This window comes from Lithobates pipiens, unplaced genomic scaffold (assembly GCF_037356315.1).
Source record: "Lithobates pipiens isolate NorthernLeopardFrog02 unplaced genomic scaffold, aLitPip1_a1.2 Scaffold_18, whole genome shotgun sequence".
Classification (NCBI taxonomy): domain Eukaryota; kingdom Metazoa; phylum Chordata; class Amphibia; order Anura; family Ranidae; genus Lithobates; species Lithobates pipiens.
The window spans coordinates 164,716,902-164,736,011 of record NW_027507758.1 but is presented as its reverse complement, the minus strand read 5'-3'; the positions used below and the strand labels follow the sequence as shown (position 1 = coordinate 164,736,011).

The 19,110-nt window shown below is 41.9% G+C and overlaps 1 protein-coding gene across 3 annotated transcripts in view; it reads left to right on the top strand.

Annotated features, from left to right (window-relative positions):
- Nucleotides 1-19,110, top strand: part of STXBP5 (syntaxin binding protein 5) — a 641,864-nt gene that overhangs the window by 489,115 nt on the left and 133,639 nt on the right. For all 3 annotated transcript variants that reach the window (XM_077486344.1, XM_077486342.1, XM_077486345.1), the window contains exons 14-17: nucleotides 3,522-3,562; nucleotides 8,183-8,403; nucleotides 9,961-10,130; nucleotides 10,276-10,401. In XM_077486344.1, coding sequence (XP_077342470.1) covers nucleotides 3,522-3,562; nucleotides 8,183-8,403; nucleotides 9,961-10,130; nucleotides 10,276-10,401 — 558 coding nt within the window. The remainder of the gene's footprint in view (nucleotides 1-3,521; nucleotides 3,563-8,182; nucleotides 8,404-9,960; nucleotides 10,131-10,275; nucleotides 10,402-19,110) is intronic.

Sequence of the window (19,110 nt, the reverse complement as noted above, 5' to 3'; positions counted from 1 at the left end):
ACCCATACCAATGAACCTTTAAAAGTCAGTGGGGAATCAGCAGCACCCTGCACCTGCGGAGCTCTGTGGTGTGATGCAATAGGATGGCTGCCCTTAATTTCTCCCCTAGAGGACACCCTGCCTCGTTGAAGTTGTGCTGCCTCCTCCTCATTTTCCTCCTCTCTTCTTTCAGGCACCCAAGTACAGTCAATAACCTCATTATCCCCTCCCTCCTCGTCACTGGAGCAAACTTGGCAGTATGCTGCAACTGGGGGAACACCGTCGGTTACTTGTCCTTCTGTGGCACCCCCTTTCTAGGCTCACGTTACTCCTTTCCTTAACGTAGGAACCAAAATCGGAGCCTTCAAATCGCTACACATCCTCCAGCAGCATGTACCTCACACTGTGATAGAATAATTCTGGGGACTCCTCCATGTATGATGGTGGGGCTATGTAAGGAGTGATTGTGGACAAGGAGCCGTGAAATAGGCTGCTTTGGCAGCTGCGTTGGAAGGCAAACTACTCTGAGTCTGGGTGACCGAGAATGAGGATGGCTTTGTTATCCACTCCACCAACTCTTCTGCATGTTGTGTAACACGGCCAGCAGCAGAAAAAAAGGACAAGTGTGCCCCACTGCCACCTGCAGAGGATGTACCATGTCCACGGCCACCACTGTTGACTGTAAACACAGAGGCTGCTTGCCCTCTTTTAGTGGCCTGTGAGCATCTGCCTCTCCTTGGTGGCCTTTCCGGACATGATGTATTTTTTGTTTTGCAACACCACACTACACTGTATTATATACTGTGTACACTGCCTGAAGGGTATTAGAGACTATAAATCACCAAATGCACTGTGTATATGGGCTACACTGAATGCAAAGTGTATGTGTAAAATATATATTTAGATTTATTACACCACCTGAAGTGTATTAGAAACTGCACACACTGTATTAGATACTGTGTACACCGCCTGCACTGTATTAGAAACTGTACTACGGCTGCACTGTATTGTGTACACCACCAGAAGTGTAGTAGAAATTGTACACACTGTATTAGCTACTGTGCACACCGCTTGCACTGTAGTAGAACAGTATAAAATACAGTGCAGCCATTTTACAATCTACACCACAAGAAGTTTAGTAGAAACTGTACACACTGTATTAGATGCTGTGTACACCGCCTGCACTGTAATAGAAACTGTATTACGGCTGCACTTTTTTGTGTACTGCGTACACCATCAGAAGTGTAGTAGAAACGACGCACTGCATTAAATACTGTGTACACGCTTGAAGTGTATTAGAAACAGTACACCACAAATGCACTGTTGATATAGGCTACACTGGATGCAGTGTGTATGTATGTGTGTATGTATGTATGTGTGTGTGTATATATAATATATATTATCAAATACACTGCCAATAATTGAATAAACGGCCTGCTTAATCCAACTGAAGCTATCTCTCTGTCCACGCCAACAACACTACACACAGCCGCCGTGTAAGCAGCCTTATATATTGTGGGGCATGGACTTAGTCCCCCTGAGCCATGATTGCCCAAAGGCACCCTGCCTTTGGCCAATTTTGTCTCTCTCAGCAGAGTGCGCTGTGATTGGCCAAAGCATGCAGGTCAGGTGCATGCTTTGAACACTCATCATACAGCAATGCACTGCAATCTGCGAACGAGCGAACATCAGATGTTCGAGTTGATCTTATGTTTGACCCGAACATCAAGCTCATCTCTAGAAGACGCTGCCATACCCAAAACAAAATAATTGCCTGGTTTACATTTAAAAAGTCAAAACAGTGTGACAAATTATCAGCCACCCTTGGTTACAGTAGAAAACCAAGTCCATATATGCATGCCATGGAGAACAATGGGCATGACCAGATTGTGTTTAATAGTGGGAGTGTACTAAAAGGATAATTAAAAGAACCGCCCGACTACCTAAATGAACATATCAGCTGGTTGGTACACATTGCCATGGCTTAGCTTCACAATGTGTCAATTTTAACTGGACATGACAAGTTTCCCAGGCGGCATCAACTGTTAAAACTTGCCAGTTGAGCTCAATGGGACTGTACCCCAGGCTTGGCTTGCTGTTGTGACACAGTACTTTAATGCAATATTCCAAATCGGCTAAAAAACATTTAAGAGGCAGCCGTATTTCCTCCTGCACTTACCGTGGGATGGTTTAAGGGGGCAATAAATACCAGGAGTGATGTTCAAGAGTGTTGTACGTGCGGGGTTCAAGAGTGTAGCCCGTGCAGGGTTCTGGCATGCACTGCGTGTAGAGTGCAGGGCTCACTGGTCACTTTTGGAACTAAAATGACATTACCTTATACCCCAAATCTCTCCCCTCCCCCAGTACAGTGTTCTACCAACTTCAAATTCCCCTGTTTAACCACGCCAGATGGATGAATGCAGCTGCAGAAGAGCAGGATACCACAGGACACTGGTTATCTCAAGGGTGCACAGCCTTCAAGAGCTATTGCCGCCAGACAAGCACCAGGTTCCTATCAATGCAGTGATACAGAGAGGCAAAGCATAGTTGAGAGTACTCAGTCAGGACTGCCTGAAAGCGACAAGCAGCATCCGCAAATACGGCCACCTGCTCACGCCACAGCTGGTGCCAGCTGCTCTATTTAAGCATAATCCCAACTTTCTCCATTTTTTGGCAGAGGTGCCAGTACTTAGCCTGAAAAAAAGTTCTGCCTGCATAAGTGGATGCAGCATCAAGCTCTCAAGGGGTTCTTACACTTTCAGAACCTAACACTAACCTGCTTGAAAAAAAAGTACTATTTTTTTACGAACATTCACGGAAAGCTGTCCACTACTGTGTTTCACTCACAAAGACCTTATATGTACAGTATATACTGTAAATAAGCATTTGTGAGCATGCCTTAGAGGGGTTGTTAACGGTAAGTGTTTTTCCACCTTAATGCAACCTATTTTTATTTTTTTTTAATTTTTTTAAGGAACCTTTAGTATCACTTTAAGAGCAGATTTAAACTGCTAAAAGAGCTAATTACCCATATTTTAAATGGCATACTATGACTTAAAGCTAAAAATGGAATCAAGGTATCTTCGCATCAGGGAGATATGTCAGTGGAAACCTTCACATTCAAAAGCCATAAACTAAAAAATTTAAATGATTAGGTAGGCACAATAACATATGGGAATGTAGGGGTCTGTGTGTGTGTGTGTGTGTGTGTGTATATATATATATATATAATATCTATGTATGTGTGTATATGTATGTATGTATATATATATATATATATATATATATATCTCTCAAAACATTCCTGGACAGTATCTGAGGATGCCATCTGATCTAGAGTCACCCAGGGTGTCTTATCAATCTTCTTCCCTCTTGTATCTTCTCTACTGAAAAGAAAAGACTTATTCTTAGTTTAATCCAATTCTGCCTTTTTAAACAGACAATTAATATTTGATTATTTTCTTCCATCATGTTTTTTTTTTTTTTTTTTTACTATTAAAAAAGTTATTGATGTGTGTGTTGTTTTTTTTTTTCTATTCTAGTCATGCAGATGGATCGATCAAATTTTGGGATGCTTCAGCAAGTATGTTATTTCAATATTAGAGTTGTTAACGAACAGTATCTGTGTTGCAACCATTTTAGCAAAGATAAATGTTCGATGAGTATAGAATAAAATCTAGTCATATACCTGTATGTATATTTCAAAAAAATTCAAAATGACACCTAGACAAAATGTCTGGCAGTGCCTGGTCTGTTCTCTGCTAAAACATCATTTTGCTATAACACACACACACACACACACACACACACACACACACACACACACACACACACACACACACACTCTAATCATCTTTTTAGAACACTTTTATGTTGTGAAAAACTATAACCATCCTAATAGAACTTTTATTAATACTAGGGCTGCGGAAATTAACGATTAATTGTTCGATTAATCGTTAATTTCTTTGATCGATCAAAATAATTTTGATCGAGGACGATCCACGGAGTCAGCTCCGCGGTCTCGCCCATAGGAAAGGTCGCGGCTTCGGCCTAGCTCTGGAGCCGCAGCCATCTTGGTCCACCCGACGGCGGCCTAGACGCGTGCGCTGGCGTCATCATCGCCCGCCTGCTTGTGTCAACTCTGAGGATGGACAGGCCTGCCTGCTGTCTATTCCAGACAGAGCAGACAATCATGAATATTAAGGTTTGGGGGAGATGTGAGGAGATGTGGGCAGTACTTTATGGGGGGAGAAGTGGGCAGTACTTTATGGGGGGAGAAGTGGGCAGTACTTTATGGGGGGAGAAGTGGGCAGTACTTTATGGGGGGGAGATGTGGACAATACAGCATGGGGGGGAGATGTGGACAATACAGCATGGGGGGGAGTATGGGGGAAATGTGGACATTACAGTTAAAGTTAAACTAACTTTCTACCTTTTTCTTAAAGTTTAATAAAAAAAATTGTAAAAACTGTATGTGCATTATAATTAATCGAAATTAGTCGATTAATCGATAAAAAAAAAAAACGATTAATCGAACAGGAAAATTTTAATCAGTAACAGCCCTAATTAATACGTGTTAAAGTTTATCAGTATCAAAATCTTCTTTTTTGGCAATGAAAGATGGCAATAAAAAATTCCAAATGTAGTGGTAGAGGAGTCTTGGACACAGGTTTTCACGTTTTCAAAATGTAACAAACATGTTATACTTATCTACTCTGTGCAATGCTTTTGCACCGAGTAGCCCCGATCCTGCTTTTTTCAGGTCTCCTGCTAGCACTCCTGCCCCCCCCCCCCCCTCAGCATCCCCCCTAGCAAGCTGCTTTTAAGGGGAGTACTTGTGTAGGCTCGCTCCTTTACCCTGCCCCCCTGCTTCCTCATTAGAGCATTCGATTGACAGCAGCGGCCAGGAGCCAATGGCTCCTACTACTATCAATCTGCCCTTTGAAGAGGTTGAGAGCTGCTACTCTAATGCACTGTGCTGGAGCGAAATTGGGTTCAGGTAAATATAAGGAGGGAGGCTGGGGGAAGGGGAAACTTAGACGGTTTTCTTTTTTTTTTTACTTGAATGTGGAGAATGCATTAAGGTGTTGGGGCGGAAAAAAAACTGAGGCTTTAAAACCACTTTAAAGACAGGAATTCAGCAGGAGAGGCATTCACCCAAGTTGAGAAATCCAAGCACCAAATGAAAAATTCTTAGGAATCCAAAGTCTTGTTTTTGTTCAACTGACAGGCAGGGCAGAGGACAGCCAACATTTTTTTGGGGCCACACAAGTCCCCTTCATTAGGGCTGGGTGAAATGGCTAAATATTCATAGTAGAACATCAGCCTTGACCGCTCTTTCTCGCATCCTCTGCACAGGAGTACTTTTGAGTTTTTTTTAACATTCTGCCATTTCACCCAAGCCTGATGAAAGGGGATTTTTGGGCCCCTGAAATGCATTGGCTTTGCACTGCTTGTTTTAACCAGTTGAAAAGGCTTTGGACTCCTAAGGATCTTTTTCACCTATTCCACTTGGCAATGGTGTGGCCCTTCCCTAATCCAAAACAAAGTTTTGCCTACACAAGTACTATATTTGTATCTACAACCAGTGGGTCAGTGAATAAAGGCTGGAACCTCTTTCAGTTTTTACCATCCTCTTTGGACATTTTGACAATGTCACCAGAACAAGAAGTGAAGGACACAAACAGCAAGGAAGGTACAATTAGACATCTATCAGCTTTATATTGCTGTCTGTCCCCATTAAAGATGATTTCTCACCTCGTGTACAGGTGTTTCTCCAAGTCTTTGTCATTAGAAGGCGTTGAAAAATCTCCCTACTGAAGCCTCGGCAATAAAACCTGCCAGAGGTTTAAAGTGGTTGTAAAGGCAGATGTTTACATTGGGATAGAAAAAACATTCTGTGTGTATCAGATCCCTTAATACTTACCTGAGCCCCATCTCTGTCCAGTGATGTGCACAAGTGCCTTGGTCGCCTCGGACTCTCCCTCCTGATTGGCTGAGACACAGCAGTGGTGCCATTGGCTCCCGCTGCTGTCAGCCAGCCAGGAGACAGGGGGGCAGGGCTGAACCACAGCTCCCTGTCTGAATGGACACATGGACCTGCGGCTCGGCTCTGCCAAGCTGCTTGCTATGGGGGCACTGAAGAGGGACCTGAGAAGAGGGCCCAGGCTGCTCTATGGAAAACCATAGCACAGAGCAGGTAAGTATGACAGGTTTGTTATTTTTAAAGGAAGAAATAGAGACTTTAGTATCACTTTAAAGTTTTGTTTGGTGATGCGCCTTAATATTTCTATCTATAGACTTGCATTGTATACATACATTAAATTATACATGTACTTTGTGACTGCCACATTTGCTCACTACATATTTCAGCTTTGCTTTATCTTAATTTCAATGTTCGGACAGAGGACTATAAATGTTCACTGGAAGTGATTACATCACTTGTAGTTGTATCAATAATTGTGATTTGGTTACACATATAGGGGCCAGTATATAAATGTGAAATTACGAAGAACTGCCAACATTTCCCTACAGCCAGAAAACAGAAAATTTCAGGGCAATTATGATGCCAACTTAGCTGATTAAGCGAAGAATCACTTTATCTAGTGAACACGTTGATACATTAGACCCATAGTCTGGAATTCTGCTTTGAATTAAAAATAACCTCACTCTCTTAAAGCAGAGTTCCACCCAAAAGTGGAACTTCCGCTTTAAGCATTTCTCACCCCCTGACGTAACCACTTCCCTACCGTGACATGTGTATATATACTGTGACCAGTTGGGAAGCTGTTAAAGTTTTACTAAACTCACAACAGTAAAATCAATCTATATATGCAGTAAAGCATGCTTGTTATACTCACTTTGGAACCTAAGAAGCTAATCCTGCGCATTATGTAAAAAGGATGTTTGGTCCTGTCTTCATCTGATCCTCCCCTACTTCCACAGTCCCCAATCCATCTCCTAATAGTACTGAGCATTGGGGGTACGCTGCACATACTTAGTTTGGTCTGTAGTGCTAGAGAGGTGTTTTTGTTTTTTCATGTGCTCAGCACAGGGCTAATCAACACTCTCCAGACCGAGGGTCAGGAGTAATGCAGCCTCATAGGACAGTCAGAGATGTACGAAAACTCCTCATACAAGCTTTAACCAGTGCTCGGCTGGACACTGATAGAAGTCACAAGACTGCTGCTATACTGTGTAGAGACACATTGTGTACTGTGAGAGACCAGATATAGTAAATGCAGGATCCTGGGTTTAGTAACACTTTTAAGTGACCATTTACACCCTATTTTCGTTCAAATTGTTGCAACTCAGAAAAAGGTTCCTGCACTACTTTTCTGTGATTTCATTGCGACTTTCTTCGATTTCTGTTAAATGAAGTCACAAGCAGCAATGAAATCGCCGATGCAAAACACACTGATCTGCAGCTTTGAAATTACGCTGAAGTAGCGCCATTTCAAAGTCGAATTGGTGTGAACCAGAGCTAAAGGTCACAACAGAAAAGCTAAAGTTGTATTCTTGTCAGTTTCTAACCACTTACAAGAACCTGCTGGTTATTTAGTTTAGAAAGCTACCAAAGCAGACTGCCGTAGAAAATAAGAGAAGAGGAACCAAGATTTGGGGTGTCTGTAAACTTTGAAGGTGAGTTTCTGCAGACTATAACTACAAAGATCAATGAGGGTTTGTAATGAGGTGATTTTTACTGCTTGTTGAGAATATATAAATACAGTGGGCACAAGTGCACTTTCATCTCTTGACGACGACTTGATACAAATATGTGGCCCCACTGCACTGGGCTTTTTGGCATGGGGCTGTGTATTTGCGTACCTTCCTATTGCAATCGTCTGGAGCAGGAGAGTTTATTTTGTTCATTGGTAGGTTATGGTAGTAACAAGAAATTTACTGCTAAATTTAGAAAAAAAAGAGATGTTTTATAATTCACCTGGATGTACAAAGTAGTTGTGGTGATGTACGGTTTTACTAACACGTCAAAGTTGCAAAATTGTTCTTGGGCATTAAGATTTGTTTTACCCTTTGGCGTTAAGGGGTTAAAGAAGATTTCCACAATTGGTAGAAAACAAGTGTCCTTTCCATACAGTAGGAGAGTAATGATCTAGTTTGACCTTTCCTTTTTAACAATTTGTTCCAGAACCATTTGAACCGATTACAATATGCCCAATTATGTTGTCGTTTCTTTTTCTAGTAAACTTGCAAATGTTGTACAAATTAAAGACTGCAAAAGTGTTTGAGAAATCGAAAAACAAAGAGGACAAGGCCAGCACGGATATCGTTGATGAGGATCCCTATGCTATCCAGATGATTTCCTGGTGCCCTGAAAGCAGGATACTCTGTATTGCAGGTGTTTCAGCCCATGTAATAATCTATAGGTTCAGCAAACAGGAAGTGACAACCGAGGTCATCCCGGTAAAAATAATTTTTTGTTTACATTATTTTTCTTGTGGGAACTAAGCATTTTAGGGCCTGTCTAAACTAAGAATGGTAGTCATGTGTTTATGATAAATATTGCTTGACTGCTCTTTACCTAAGCTGTTGCTTTCATTTGAGTATTTATCTGATGATGCTTACCTTGAACTCTGCAACTTAAGGTTATTTTTGCATATGTATAAATCTGTGTTAATCACAATTCCTTTTGTAAAGCTTCATGCAATATAAATGAAAATAAATAAGAAAATAAAAATATTATATTTATATATATATATATATATATATATATATATATATATATATATATACAGCATGATGTTTGAATTTGCCAATTTGTGTTATTCCCATACTATCAATAGCATAGTAAAATGTACAGTGCCACGGTGTTTAGGGGGACTAAACTTAAAAGACCAAATAATTTAAACAAAAGCAATAAATACACTAGAGAGGATTTTATGAAGATATATGCAGAAAAAGTACAGTAGCTGAGCATTGCCTCGATTGTCTTCTATACCAAAGAGCACCTAGAACTTTCACATATATATTTGAATGCATAGTTGACTCTTTGGCCCTGAAATTACCAGCAAAGAGTTTTTACTGTATTTCTGAATTGAATTATGCAGTTAAAAAAAGGACATGATTAAAAAATAAACAATGACATGTATTCAAATTATTTATTGATTAACTATTATTACATATAACATGTCACAAATGGGTATGTATCGCAGAGAGAAACAGTCCAGGAAATAAAAAAGTGTACCTGTGGTTACATGCAGGCACTGGTGTCAGAGGCACTCAGATATTGGAATCGGGATGAGTCATAATTATCTGGGGTCACTGGGTGATCTGGGGTGCAGCTGAAAATCATGGAGGAGGCACAGGACTAGGGGGTGCAGACAGGTGTCCAAAACACAGGGTTGAGGTAAAGCACAGAAGCTTGGTAAATGCCAAGCAATGTGTTGCCTAGCCCTTGAAGGCAGAACCGGTTTGTTGACTAGCTTATTTGCTTGCACAGTGAACATAATAATTTGTGAACATGCTAGATATAAGTGTACATTGCAGAGTCCCTTCCAGAATGGTCAGTACATTTCATGGCTCTAGGCCGCATCTTCAGGACAAGACTGTATAGTACAGTGATGGCGAACCTTGGCACCCCAGATGTTTTGGAACTACATTTCCCATAATGCTCTTGCACTCTGCAGTGCAGTGAGCATCATGGGAAATGTAGTTCCAAAACATCTGGGGTGCCAAGGTTCGCCATCACTGGTATAGTATGAGTACATGAAATCTAAGTAAAAAAAAGAAAAAAAGAACAGTGCATATTCTGTACTGCATATTCGAATGTAATACCAAAGATATTCTCATATGGCAAGAGGTTGCCATGTGCATATGTTGTGTTCACATTAGAGGTTCCAATGCTTTCAGGGAAAAGTTTCTGAAATAGTAAATGATTCTAAAATCACTAATCTAAAATGTAGTCTTTGTGGTTTCTTTTTTGTACTGTATTTACTTAGCATCTCATTTTTTGCATTCTAGATGCTGGAAGTGCGATTGCTTTATGAAATCAATGATCTAGAGTCTCCAGACATTGAACAAGTGTCAACTCCCAGTGGAGGAACCAACCCGCAACCCATTGTTCTGCAGTCTCATCCATCCACAAGTAGTAGTTCTTCTGATGGTATCCGTGACAATGTACCTTGTTTAAAGTAAGTCCTTCAATTATCCTTGACATTATTTTTCTAAGAACAGTGCAATTTACCTTTTGAGGACCTGCTGTGTCATTGTACAAAACTTATGCATATGGATCTTCTAAGAGTGGTATAAGCAATTGTTTGATGTTTTTCATTTCAGAGTTAAAAGCACTCCTTTAAAACAGTCAGCTGGCTATCAAGTAGAACTGGTGATACAACTTGTGTGGGTCAGCGGTGAACCTCCTCAGCAGATAACTAGTCTGGCTGTTAACTCCTCCTATGGCCTGTAAGTTTTATTTTTTTATTTATTTCTTTATTTTTTTCTTTTCAAATATTTTATTAAGATATAAAAGGCAAAATTATGCAAACAAACGAGATCGTACAATTGAGAACAGTCGCAACATAATTATACAGCCATCAACAAAAGTACGAGGTTACAATAAAGAACAATGTAGAACAAATTAAAGTGTCCAGGGTCCAATAGCTCTACCAGAGTGATTTAGTGAGATTTCTACTTTGGATCTGGTATAAACTAGGGGGGAATCCTAACATCAGGAGACCCCGTAGTAGGGTGAACCATCCCCAGAACTAGGGAGCAGAAACCACGTAAAGGGTATTTACCCTACTATAATATAGTTTCAAGAGCAAACACAAAAAAGACTTTAAAGTCAAACAGCAAAAAGAGAAGGGGTAGAGGAAGCGGGGAGCAGACACAAGAAAAGGAAAAAGAGTGAAGGAAAGCGGAAGGAAGGGGGACAAGGATGGGACGGCGGGCGACCTGGCATCCCCAGAGGTTTTAGGGAATCCCTAGGTTAGATCTAATATTTAGGCTATGGTTCTAAGAGTTGATGATCAAAATTTGGGGGTAAGAAGTGATCCACCCACGGCTGCCAAGTCCTTCTATGAAGTGGGAGTTTATCCAGAATAGTTGCTTCGATTTTGCTATGGATCATAGCCTGGGTGACCCGATTTTTAACTTCGGTTAAATGCAGAGCCGAAGACTTCCAGGCTTTCGCAATAGTCTGTTTCACTGCCGTCATTACCTGTAAAAGGAGCCGTGCTTGTGGCCGGGTAAGCTTGTGGGGTACTAAATTTAGTAAGGCTACTGCTGGGTCTGGAGCTAGGGTGTTTTGTAAAAGCCTAGAAAGAATATGAAAAATTGCCATCCAGAAATCCGTCACCACCGGACAGGTCCACCATATGTGAAGGTGTGTGCCGGGCTCGTTACAACCCCGGAAAAAGTTTGGAGAGTAGTTTGGCACAAACCTGGATATCCTGGCCGGAACCAGGTACCAGCGCATTAGAACTTTATAGTTGGCCTCTGCTGCAATTATAGTCTGAGTAGAATTTTTGGTATTGAGCCAAACTCTGCCCCATGCTTCAGGGTCAAGGTTTAGGAATAGATCATGAGACCAAGAACTAGCGTACAATGGGAGAGAGTTCGAGTTAGAGGAAAGATAGGAGTAGAGACAGGATATCATACCAGGAGAATGTGGGTCCGTTTTACAAATATTCTCAAAAGGAGTTAGCTGGCCTAGGTCAGTGCATGATTTAGAGGTCGATTGGACAAAGTGAATTATTTGAAGATATCGAAAACACTCTTTATGGGGGAGCTTAGTTTTGGCTTGCAGGACTGGGAACTTTAAAATTGTGTTACCCGATACCAGGTCACATACTCTAGTGAGACCTCTTTGGGACCAGGCAATCGAATAAGGAGGGGTCCGAGTAAGCAGGGGTGAAACTCGGGTGGCCGAAAAAAGAGAGTAAAGGGGAATGTGGAGATTGTAATTTGTAGGTAGCCCTTATCTTGTCCCACAGCCTTAGGGAGAATTGAGTAATAGGGTTGCTAATCGATTTCCTCACTAGAGAGGGCAACCACAATAGGTTAGATATAATCAGAGGGTGGACGTCTACAGTCTCGAGGCTGACCCACAGAGGTGTCTCACTGGTCGCATGATATAGCATCATTTGGGCCAGTTGCGCTGCATAAAAGTAAAGCCTAAGGTTAGGTACACCCAGGCCACCTTGCGTCTTATGGCGAAACAGGATCTGCCTGGAGACTCTAGGCCTTGTTGACCCCCAAATATACTTAAAAATGCGACTCTGCATAACTCCATGAAAATAAGGGGGGATCGCGACCGGGAGTACCCTAAAATGATATAACAACTTGGGTAGCAAAGTCATTTTCACGGCCGCGATCCTGCCCAACCATGAAACACAGAGTGGTTGCCAGGAGGTCATGAGGGATGTGAGGCTGCGTAGCGTAGGGAGATAGTTTGAAACAGCTGGGCAGGGTCACTGGTAAGTTTAACACCGAAGTATGGTATGGAGGACGTAGACCACTGAAAAGGATAATTTTCTCGTAAGTTGTGAAAGACTTCCGATGGCAGAGACACGTTGAGGGCCCGTGACTTAGTTTGATTTACTTCTAGCCCGGAAACCTGAGCAAATTTATCCAAAAGGTGGAAAAGATTCGGTAGTGAGGTATGGGGTGAGGTAATAAACAAAAGGGCATCGTCAGCGAATAGACAAAGTTTGTGTGACATCGAGGCAATGTCCAAGCCCTTGATATTGGGGTCTGCTCTAATTAAGGCCGTAAGGGGTTCTATAGCTAGGGAAAAGATTAATGGGGAAAGACGACAGCCCTGTCTGGTTCCACGTTGAATAGGGAACCTATCGGAAGCAAAGCCCGAATATTTAACGTGCGCTTCCGGGTGAGTGTAGAGGGCCTGTACCCACTGAAGAAAATGTGGGCCAAAGCCCCAACGCTGTAAAATATAATGCAGGTAGGGCCAGGATATCGTATCAAAAGCTTTTCGAATGTCCAGAGAAAGGAGGTGCATTGGGATTTTACGAGACCTGGCGATGTGCTGCAAAAGAACCACCCAACGTATATTGTCGCTAGATTGCCGTCTAGGGATAAATCCCACTTGGTCCTTATGGACCAGGTTGCAGATGAATTGGTTAAGGCGCAGGGCTAATATTTTGGCTAATAGCTTGATATCGGTGTTTAAAAGGGATATGGGCCTATAGTTAGACCAGAGCGTACTATCAGTATTGGGTTTAGGAATCATTGATATAATAGCTGTCAACGTGTCTCTACCAAAGGATCCACCTTTAAGAAGGGCGTTAAATGCGTTTGCCAGTAATGGGGCCAGGTTGTCAGCAAATTTTTTTGTAATATGAGTTAGAAAGTCCATCTGGACCGGGTCGTTTGTGTGGTTTCAGAGTTCGAATGGCATGTAATATTTCCTGTGGGGTAATCGGGGCTTCCATAACATCCCGACTAGCGTTAGAAAGAGAGGGAATCTGAAGGTCTTGGAATAGGGAATCAGCAGTTTCCAAGGGGCAAGGGATGGTAGATTCATATAGTTTAGCTAGTTTTTTGCTAAACTCGGACACTATTTTAACCGGATTGCTAGTGAGAGTATTTTTACCGACCTTTAATCTGACAGGTTTAAATGAACGCTCTGGGTTTCTGAGGCGTAATGCTAGGAAGGTGTCAGGCTTGTTGGCCTTAGTGTAAATAGTGTGTTTGAAACTTCGAATAGTTTTATCAGCTGCTTCCGCCAGGAGCAGGTCCAGTTCTAATCTGGCCTTTTCCATGTTTAATCTATTATCTGCAATCGGAGAAGCTTGAAACTGTAATAAGTACCTGTTATAGTTAGCTTCTTAATGTTGTGTTTTCAGGATTTTATCCCTCTTAAGGTGTGTGGCGATGGGGATACATTTACCTCTGATCACAGGCTTGTGTGCCTCCCAGAGCAGGATGGGGGAAATTCCCGGGGTGGCGTTATGTTGCAGATATTCAGCTAGGGCTACCTGGATGTCTAAGCAAAATGACTGATTAGTTAGATGCTTATCATTCATGCACCATGTCTTATCCGTGGATTGAGGGATCAAGGATGAAATTGTGGTAATGACAGCGCAATAATCAGACCAGGTGATCGTATGGATATGGGATTGAAGAAGTATGGGAGAGGATGCAACAGGTACAAATATATGATCAATCCTGGAAAAGGAATTATGGGGGTTGGAATAAAATGTGAAATTTTTCCTAACTGGATTACATTCCCTCCAGGAATCAAGTAGGGAGGCCTGTTGCAGTAAACTGCGAGAATGGGACGAAATTGAACAGTGTTCTGGGGTGTAAGGGGATTTGTCCAAATGAGGGTGGATTACCAGGTTGGAATCTCCACATACCAGTAGAGTACCCTTGGAGTGGGTTTTAATCGTTTGGAAAAGATGGGAAAAAAAAGGAACAGGGTTGTTATTTGGGGCATAATAAGATATACGAGAGTAACATCCGTATCTTGGAGGAGGCCAACCAGAATTATATAGCGGCCCTCCGGGTCTTTAATTTCAGAGGTAGGGATAAAGGGCAGAGAGCGATGTATGGCTAAAAGAACTCCCCTCTGCTTTGTCGCCGCTGAGGCGGTATAGACTTGTGGGTATTTAGAGCTAAATGATTTGGGGGTTTTATGAGAGGAGAAATGGGTCTCCTGAAGTGCAACTATACTGTCTTTCAAGGTCGCAAAGGAGCGAAACGCTTTGACTCTCTTGTTTGGAGAGTTAAGCCCTTTAACATTCAACGACAAGATGTTCAGGGGGGCCATATTCGTTCGGGGGAAAGGACAAGCTTATGTAACCAAGGGTTCACAGGTCGCCGACCAGGGGGGTAGAGAGGGAAAGAGGGGGGGAAGGAGGTAAGGGAATGAAAAGAAGAAAGAGAAAGAAGGAGTAAGAAAAGAAATTCACGTAAGGCGTGTACATGAACCATAATATAACCATATATATACCTAATATAAGTCAGACTAAAGACGCCCGACAACAATGTACACCGTCTCCCCAGCCCGAAACCAGGTCAGGGAGAGAGTGCACTGGACTGTAGGGGGGGGGCAGTGACAGCTCTCCGCCGTGCACCGGGGGAAAAGTGGGATCAAAATTGGGATCACATTATATAAACAACAAAGTAACTTTAACATATAAATGAATACATCTGTCTAGCAATTATAGTAAAGACATATACATTATAGGAGGGATCCCTCCTGGGAGGGAGGGGAAAGGGGAAGGAAGGGAGGGGGAATAAGGGAAAGGGGAAAAGAGAAGGGGGGAGAGGGGAAAGGAAGGGGTGGGGGGGAGAAAGATGGCATAGTTACTACGTTGTTAGAAGAGGACTAAAAACAACTACAATCATCTAACAGTAGTGGTATCTCGCAATGAGTAAGAATCCAACTCTGAGAGAAAACAGGTTCCAGGAACCTTCCAGGAGGCAAAAGAGGTACCATGGTGTATCACAGTCAGTTCAGCGGGGTAAAAATACCTTGGGGCTGGTATAGCTTGCTGCGGATATGCGCAAGGCTCGCGTCCCGCTTGGGGGTAGCCGCATAAGGATAAGGTCCCGGGCGGGCCGGGGTGCGTGGAAGGGCAGTGTCCGATTGTTGAACTGGGGGAGTCAGACGAAGAGCTTCCAGCAGGTTCTGAAGGGCCTCCGGTGTAGTCGAAGTATGTTGCTGACCTTTGTAGGTAAATTGGAGAGCGAAGGGAAAGCGCCATGTATATTTGATTTGGTGCTGGGTGAGGATTTGCAGCTGCAGCTTCATGGCGCGGCGCTTTTCAATGGTGAGGGGGGCCAAATCTGTGAATAACTGGTAAGAGTGACCCTGAAAGGCAAGATTATCCTTATTGTGGGCAGAGGCAAGGAGTTGTTCCTTTGTTTTAAAAAAGTGGAACTTGATAATTATGTCACGCGGAGGCCCGTCCACTTGACGGCGGGTGAGAGCCCTATGAATTCTATCGAATTCTAAACGTTCCGCAGGGATTGATGGCGAAAGTTCCTGGAACAGGGCCAGTGTGAATGCTTGTAAATCATCCACTGATTCCGGAATACCTCGGAGGCGCAGGTTCGACCTGCGGGAGCGATTCTCTGCGTCCTCGAGACGGGAGAGCAGCATGGCATTCTCCTCACGGAGCGATGTTTGTTCCTGTGCATGTTTACGGAGAGTTAGCTTCATATCATCAGCCCGAGTCTCAAGATTTGCGGTCCTCTGACCTAGTTCTCTGATCTCCCGTGTTAGTTTTAGTGATCTGGTCAGAGGTCGCCTTAAGGGCTTTTTTAAGCATAGTCTCCATGTGTAACAAAAAGTCAGATTGTGACATACCTGAAGAGGACATGTTAGGTGGGTCACCTTGATCAAGAATGTTATCCTCTTCCTCGTCGCTGTGGAGATCCGTTGAATATGAGGGGCTGTTACGCTGCTGTGCTTGAGCTTGTGCTTTCGCTGCCATCTTGGAGGAGGCCCGGGTGAGCGCCTCTTTGATGGGTTTAGGCTTAGATTTGCCTCGGTGTCCGGTAAGGACCATCGCCGGATTAGCTCAACAGGTGCCCGCAGCGGTCCTGTCAGTTGTGAGGCTGAGATCCCATTTGGGAAAGCTGATTAGGTCCCGGGAACACGGCGGAGAGTTCTGCATTCTAGTGAGGAACTTCCATCATGGTGAGCCTCGCGTAAGTTTTATTTTTGTCTTTAATTGCTCAATGGCTGTTATTGCTGGATTTTGATATCAATAAGAGTGCTACATGTTTATTTTTCAGGCTGTTATGCAGCAATAGGACAGTATAAGCTGCAAATGATTGCAACATTTGAGCTAGAATTCGTATTCTAATTTGTGTTGTTTTCCAGCATGGAGACTGCAGAATTGAGGCAAATATGCTGAGCATGCACATTGGAAGAGACAAAATATCTCAATGGTCTAGTGTTGGCAAAGATAATTTTTTTTTCTTTAGTGAAAAAAAAATCCTTTCCAAAATGTCTAAGATATTACTATGATTTTAATGGCCATATAGCCTGAAACAAAAAAATATTGTGAGCTTGTTAATGATTCCATTGTCAGCTGTTTATACTGAAATATTAAAACCAGTATTATATTTATGGACGTATGCAAAATCTGTGTTTTAAGGAGATTTTCACATTTTTCCACAATACAACCAATTAATTCAAGTTTGATTTATCCATGCTAGTTTGAAGATGAGCGAGTACAACAATGTGCATATATATATATATCTCAATTTTTTATTTATTTTTTTACATCATTTCACAGATGACTCACTGGTCCTGAAATTACCAGCAGAGAGTTTTTACTGTATTTCTGAATTAAATTATGCAGTTAAAAAAGGACATTGACTGTAATTCACTATACTGTGATTAAATTAATTTATTCAAATTATGTATTGATTAACAATTTTTACATATAACATGTCACAAGCGGGTTTGTATCACAGAGACACAGTCCAGGAAATACAGAAGTGTACATGTGGTTGTCTCAGAGGCATTCAGATATTGGAATCAGGATGAGTCAGGATTTTGTCTGAGGTCACTGGGTGCTCTGGGGTGCAGCTGGAAAGCATGGAGGAGGCACAGGACTAGGGGGTGCACAGAGGTGTCCAAAACACAGGCTTGAGGTAAAGCACAGAGGCTTGGTAAATGCCAAGCAATGTGTTGCCTAGCCCTTTAAGGCAGCACCGGTTTGTTGACTAGCTGCTAGTCCATGCTAGTTTGAAGACGAGCGAGTACAACAATGTGCTAAATATATAGCAACACTTTGTCTTATTAAACATAGACTTAGTAACACTTAGTAAATAGCTTTCTGTGGCTCTATAGACTTATGTAAACAAGCTAGGTGTTGACGTTAACACTTTAAAAATGTATGGAAATTTTTTTTATACTGTGCACAGAGCTTGATAATTTAATCAAGACTTATTTACGGTAAAATTAATTCTCGAATGAATTTTATGTATAATCCCTTCCCGCTGAGCAGCTGCAGGCATCATCCCGGTAACGTTGTTTAGAGCAGGCAATCGGCTTTCCAGATATAACAACCGATGCGGCTAAAAGCAGCTCTTCCCGGTCGCTCCCGCCGCTCTTGCTGGGCCTCCCGTTCCACTGGAAGGCCCGATCGAACATCCGCCGCTTCCAGCGGCTAGTGACAGACTGGAATGAAGCCGGAAACAGCTTAGTTCCAGTCTCCTGAATGTAAACACAGAAGCAACGTCACTTCCTGTTTACTTGGCTGCCAATGGCGCCGGATTTAAAAAAATATACAGTATTCAGATCTGAATACTTTGAAGTGCAAAGGAGGCATTGGAGGTCTTTTAGACCCCCGATCCCTCCATATCTCTACATAAAGAGTACCAGGGATGTTTTCATTCCTTGTGACAGCAATAAAAGTGATCTTTTTTTTTTTTTTTTTTAAACACAATTTAATAATATAAAAATAAAATAAGATTTTTTTTTTAAAAGCACCCCCGTCACCGCAAGCTTGCGTAGTAAAGAAAACGCATACGGAAGTCGCGCCCACATATGTAAACGTTGTTCAAATCACAAATGTGAGGCATCACAGCGATAGTCAAAGCAAGAGCAATAATTCTAGCACTAGACCTCTAACTCTAACCTGGTAACCGTAAAAAAAATTAAAGCATCGCCTATGAAGATTTTTAGGTACCAAAGTTTGTCGCCATTCCACGAGTGCGTGCATCATCTTTCATATTATACAAAAAATTGGGATAACTATACTACTGTTTTTTTTTTATTCATGAAAATGTCCCTTTTCCCAAAAAGTTGTGTTTAAAACACCGCTGCACAAATACTGTGTGACTGAAAATATTGCAACAATTGCCATTTTATTCTCTAGATTCTCTGCTAAAAAAATATATATGTATATAATGTTTGAGGGTTCTAAGTAATTTTCTAGCAAAAAATAGGGATTTTAACTTGTAAACACCAAATGTCAGAAATAGGCTTAGTCATGAAAAGGTTAAACATATATCATACCAAAACCATTGATAAGACTATTAAAGTCAGTTCTTGTTGAGATGTACAACCGTGTGTATTTCTCTATATTTGAAAAATAATATTTCCATACTGCAGTTAGAAACAAAAGAATTCCAAGTATATTTCAAAGTTGTTGTTTTTTTTTAATGTCTTTATTGAATGAACAG